Source organism: Cibotium barometz, chromosome 4 (assembly GCF_041138505.1).
Source record: "Cibotium barometz isolate CiBa-2024 chromosome 4, ASM4113850v1, whole genome shotgun sequence".
Lineage (NCBI taxonomy): Eukaryota > Viridiplantae > Streptophyta > Polypodiopsida > Cyatheales > Cibotiaceae > Cibotium > Cibotium barometz.
This window is the reverse complement of record NC_141049.1, coordinates 56,775,316-56,781,043: the sequence shown is the minus strand read 5'-3', so window position 1 is coordinate 56,781,043 and position 5,728 is coordinate 56,775,316. Positions and strand designations below refer to the sequence as shown.

General features: G+C 42.7%; 1 protein-coding gene across 1 annotated transcript; it reads left to right on the top strand.

The window, feature by feature from the left end:
• The first annotated feature begins 2,565 nt into the window (after nucleotides 1–2,565).
• LOC147639424 (uncharacterized) lies at nucleotides 2,566–4,558 on the top strand. Its single transcript, XM_086791198.1, has one exon. It carries the CDS (start codon nucleotides 2,817–2,819, stop codon nucleotides 4,056–4,058), a length of 1,242 nt encoding a protein of 413 aa, XP_086647324.1. The 5' UTR covers nucleotides 2,566–2,816; the 3' UTR covers nucleotides 4,059–4,558.
• Nucleotides 4,559–5,728: the final 1,170 nt, after the last annotated feature.

Here is a 5,728-nt window from a genome sequence, read left to right as displayed (position 1 = left end):
TGCGACTTGTCAATTAAGGCTAATAAAATTAGTGGCCCAAATTACAAGGAGATTAAGCCAAGTTAATCTCATTATTAGCACTAATGTAAAAACATAAAAAGCATGCAAAACATAAAAATTAAGCTATTTTACAAATCCTTATTTTTATCCCAATTTCTCTGTGCAAGGAGTCAAAATTGGGATAAACCCCATGCCTGAAAAACCAATTTTTTGATCTATTTAACCAAATTGATTTGATTTCAAGACCAAATTACTATTTTTATTTTTATTAAGGAAAATTATTAAGACGTGCAATGTCACCACTCGTGTGTTGGCTGTCAGGTATTACCAACATAGTCCTAGCTTGGGATTGGTTTTGGGCAAATTAAGATGCCTAGGATGCTGATCATTGTTGTGCCACAAAGTCTCTTCTTCTTTTGTTTCGGTGTAGCAACTTGAATTAGTGCCTCTCCTGCCTACATTTCTTCCAATGTTCTACTGTCAAAGCATAAGCACTTATGTAAGAGGTGGATCAATGGGTAGAGTAACATCAGGTGCCACTAGGAGCTGCTTGGATAGGGATATCAACATGGATACTTCCTATGGGGCTACATCTGGTGTTGCTCTCTGGAGTCAATCTTAACTCCTCCAATGATAGGTTGGTATGTGCTGTAGAGTGGTTCAGAGGGAAGCAGGGCCGGAGCCGAACCTCTGAGATAACTTGCCATACGACCAAGACCAAACAGACTAGAAAAGCTGGTTTGGCTGACGTGGCTAGAGCAGGGCTTCCTCTCTGTAGACCTTGAGAACCTTCAAGTTCATGGGAGGTGTCACAAGTGGCAAGTCTAGGACTCTGCACTATGCTAAATTGGAATTTGACCGAAGGTCCAGAGCCTAGAGTAGGCTAGTACATCCCTAGCTCAACAGATGCGTTTTTGTCTAAATTGGCCTCTAAAACATGTTCAGCCCTGTAAGTGCATGTGACTTACGGTCTATGCTAAATTGGAATTTGACCGAAGGTCTAGAGCCTAGAGTAGGCTAGTACGTCCCTAGCTCAACAGATGCATTTTTCTCTAAATTGGCCTCTAAAACATGTTCAGCCCTGTAAGTGCATGTGACTTACGGGGCTGGTCGAGGACTAAGGAATTGAATGACCATTTTTTTAAATTTTTGGGTGTTAGGGAAAATTGTCCAAGGTGGATTTTAGACAGTTTTGAACACTTTGGAAAGGGTTATGCATGCACTTTTTCAGAATACCCAAGTGCCAGTTTATTTATTATGCAAATTTTAAAATTTTTGGTGTGTATAAGTTGTACCAACGTGATCCCTCACACGATCACTCTAATATTTTTTTACTGTCGTGGGTGGCAACTGTTTCTTTTCTTTTTTTAAGAATTTTTTTCTTTTTAATTTTTTATATTTGTATATTTTTTATGATTTCTAATTTTCTAGTTTCACAGATTACCTGAAAAGGGGTGTTGTTAGTTTTTCTCTTTGACTTGGGACCTAAAAGTTTGCACGCATTAAATGCGACCTACCAATTAAGGCTAATAAATAGTGGCCCAAATTACAAGGAGATCAAGCCTTGTTTTTTTTTTTCCGAACACACCCGGGGCCCACTCAAGTGGGTGGAGCCGATTTCCCCTTACAACAATTAGCCAATTATCATGGTCGGGCAAGGGCCACGTACCATCGGGCAAGAGCCACGAATTAGGCATCCCCCATGACCACCGCGATGAGTCGAGCGCTGGAACAGCGGAGGGGTCTCGTATGGATCCTCCTATCTCGGGTGATCCACCACCCGAGGAGGAGGAGTCACTCGAGTGTTCAAGGGGCAAGAGCCCGAGCAACCAAACACATCAAGCGAGCATAGGTGTCCCTTTATAACATGAGAGAGCCTAGTGGGACTTGAACTCATAACCTAGAGGTTACAAGTCACAAGCTTTAACCACTACACTAACTCAGTTGGGACGATCAAGCCTTGTTTTTACATTAGTGCTAATAAATATTAGCACTAATGTAAAAACGTAAAAAACATGCAAAACACAAAAATTAATCCATTTGCAAATCCTTGTTTTTATCCCAATTTCTCCGTGCAAGGAGTCAAAATTAGGCTAAACCCCATGCCTGAAAAACCAATTTTCAGATCTATTTAACCAAATTGATTTGATTTCAAGACCAAATTACTATTTTTAGTTTTATTAAGGGAAATTATTACAAGCAAAGGACGCAAATTGGTTAAGTGGTTTTTGCAAACTTGTTTTAAGTGGTTAGTTAGTCTAGAATATACAAAATTTCTTCAATGACTGGGGAGCCAATGGGAGGCCGAAAAACGGCTTTGAAAGTATGCCAATGAATTTTTGACAGCACATCAAAATATCTCTGGTTGATAGGCACGTGTCCAGATAGGAATGGGCAACTGTCGGTAATAAACCTGTTCAGGACAACACGTGTCAATAGATGATTTGCAAGTGCGTTCTCATGGGACACGTGTTGGGAGATCAGCGGCCGAGAGGGTTAGCGTTCTGACAAGAGAGGTCCGTTTACTGCGTGAGCTAGGACCGCAGCGCGCTCATAAGCCCTCCTCGTGAGCTTGTTTTCTCATCCAACGCACGCTCTACCGTCTTACAAAAGCCCAATGCCCATGTCTCTACACTGTCTTCCTCAATAAAACCCTCGCCTTAACTCTATCCATCTACCTGTAATCTTCTCTTCTTAAGGTTTCTCTTCCTTTTGATTTGAATCTGGCAGTTGCAGCCTTAGATCGGAATCCCCTGTGTCCATTTTTCGCCAGTACATCCCTCCCAGTTTCCAATCCACGCAAATTGCTGCAGTGAATGGCTCAATGTGCAGGCCCGTTCCCCGTCGCAGGATGGCTCTTCTCTGATTGCTTCCAACATGCGGGCAATGAGCTTCTGCAAGCAGTCTACCAATGTACAGCTTCAGTTTCCAACGGCAGTCATGCCCCCAATAGCCCTGACTCTCCCTCCAGCATCTCTAGCTGCCTCACCACAGTTGAAGATGTGGGTTGCTCTGGACAATGCCAATCCTCTGCATCTGCAAGCTCAGCAAACATCAATGGCAACAGCTGGAACTCTAATTATAGATACTCACATAATGACATATCCCAGCTCCACCCTAAGAGCTTCTTTGATATGTCAACAGAATGCAACAAGTCCCCACAGTCTTTGCCCTCCTCTAAATGCCCGCCATTTTGGCAGCCTATTTGGGGTAATGCCTCAAATACCCCAAATCTATCTCATAACTATCTCATCTCTGGCTTGCATCAAGCTAAGCAAGAGCATAGAGGTGCTTTGGACTTGGGCCCCAAGGCCATCTCCATGAAACAGGTGGAGAGAAAACCGCTGAAGCTCTTCAGGGGTGTACGACAACGGCATTGGGGGAAGTGGGTTGCAGAGATCAGGCTACCCCGCAACCGAACTAGGCTATGGCTGGGCACGTTTGACACAGCCGAAGAGGCAGCGCTTGCCTATGACCATGCTGCATACAAGCTGCGGGGTAACCGAGCACGCCTGAATTTCCCCTCTGCCTTGCAACATACATCTAACCCGTTCAAGGGCTCCATCTTGACTGAATCCATGATATGCAGTCTTGATGCCAAACTAGAAGCAATAATAGTAGCGGAACAATCTGCCAAGGGGCAGCGTCACAAACTCCATGATAAGCCATCTGCCATGTCTGCTGAAGAGTGCATGGGGCAAAATGCCTCTAAAACTATGGATGATTCGGTGGTGCAGAGCCCCAGCATTGCTGTACAAAATGTGGATGAAATGCCGAACTTCGGGGATGCAGAAGAGGATCCCATAATCCAATCCTTTATGCAGAGCGACGCTGTTTTAGATCAGCCTCCTTTTCTGTCTTCTCCTGAGGATTTTGGGTCTGTAGAATCGCCAACTTATGAAGGAGATGCTTTAAGTGGCTTAGAGGATCTGCTAGAGCTTAGTTGGGAATCCCCCATTCAAAATACCCTCAACACTGTACCTAGTGTAGATATTGAGACTATATGGAACATTGTGGCTGCCTCCAATTCTGGCCCAAGTCAGAGCAGCAAGTTCTAGGTATGGGAGATTTCTGGGCATCCATTAGTTTTTTGAAGGTTGCCCAATAGCTCCCCTGCCCCCCAGCCCCCCCTTTTTATCTTCACACAGGCACAACAGATCAGAGGTCTTATCTTTTTTGGGAAGATCTCTGGTTTCTTCCAAAAGTGTTGTGTACAGATTATTCTTTCAACCTAGGGTTAGATGCCTCCAGTACAGATGGCAGATGCGCCTCAAGATGCGTGTTTGATTTCTTCCAAGGGCTTGCCTGTCAAGTAGTTTATGAATTAACATCAAAGCTGCTTCATGTCAAGTGCTCATCTCAGAGGGGCATGCTATAGAGAGAGTTCTTTTGATATAACTCTCCATTGCATGTACATGAGTGACAAGTGGAAGCCTTTTTTTAAACCTCCTCAAGATTGAGGCAGACCTTGTGGCCGTTTTTCCTCCAAAGCCACGATATAATATCCTAGTTGTTTTATGTTGCCAATGGAAAAGCAATACATGATATTTTACATTAACTTTATATTCACATGCATGCATGATGCACCATCTAATCAATTATTCAAGTATTGGGACAATTTGTTGTTGACATGTGTCCACCAATTGTGAATGCTACTACAAAGATGGGTTCTGCATGCCCATATGGTATAGGCCTTTTAAAACAACTCGTGACATTGGAGTGAAGCGAGCCAGAGTGGCTCACAACCAGTTGAAAAAGTGAGCAAGCCATAACTCTTTTTTTAAAGAAAAGATTGGAATTATATTAGAAAAATAGAAGAAAAGAAACAATACATAACGTTTTTTACTCAAAGAAGCTTAACTTAAAGATCTAAACAAATAGAAAACAGTAGGCTTCATTCTTTGTCAATGCTCTTTGGAGCCTTGGTTAGTTGGCAGATGTATTTTGCAAGCTCCTCATCATGATCCTGAGTGTCCAAGTAACAATAGCTTCTTTCTCTTTAGTGATCAAGGAGGAGGCACCATCCTCAATTTCTTTCTTGCGCCGTATGTGTCCCTAGTTTGCTTCCAGCATATTGGCAATTCTTTGACTCTCAAGTGACAAGAGAGTGGCCGAGCATGTTTTCTTCTTTAGATCCAATAATCCTTTCATCTAAAAAGATAGAGAAACTTTCAGATCCGAGCGGATGTCAGACTTTTTATCTGAGAAAAGAAAGGCATTCATGTTTTTTCACACTATCTAGAGAAATTCTACTCTTATGATACTCCATAGTTTAGTAGAACAACCATTAGCTTCACCCAATAAGATTTCTTTCGAGTTGAGCATAGTAGGATGAATTGGCTTGATGCACACATGGAGGAAATCCAATACATTGGAGTTCCATTCACAGTCAATGAAAAGGTGGGCTACCGTTTTCTCCTCTTTTTTGCATTTGGGATAGAGGCCAAACCCTATGCCAATCTTAGCAGAACATTGGTTTGTCCAGAGAGCTTTGTGGAAGATAAGCCACATGAGGCAGGACTTTTTAGGAGCTATCCTTTTAGACCATATATGATGAAACTTGAATTTCCACTGACTTCTATGTTAGTCAATGAACCAGCTATCATTGAGTTTGACATGGAGAGAGAGAGAGAGAGGAGGAAAGGAAGGAATGGGTAGCATAATGGATTGAAAGGGCCAGCTTAGCAAATGAAGGAGAAGGGGACCTCTGACCTAGATGAGGGGTGAG

Excerpts from the sequence above, each read along its gene's own strand:
- LOC147639424 (XM_086791198.1), top strand. The coding sequence starts at position 2,817 with ATGGCTCAATGTGCAGGCCCGTTCCCCGTCGCAGGATGGCTCTTCTCT.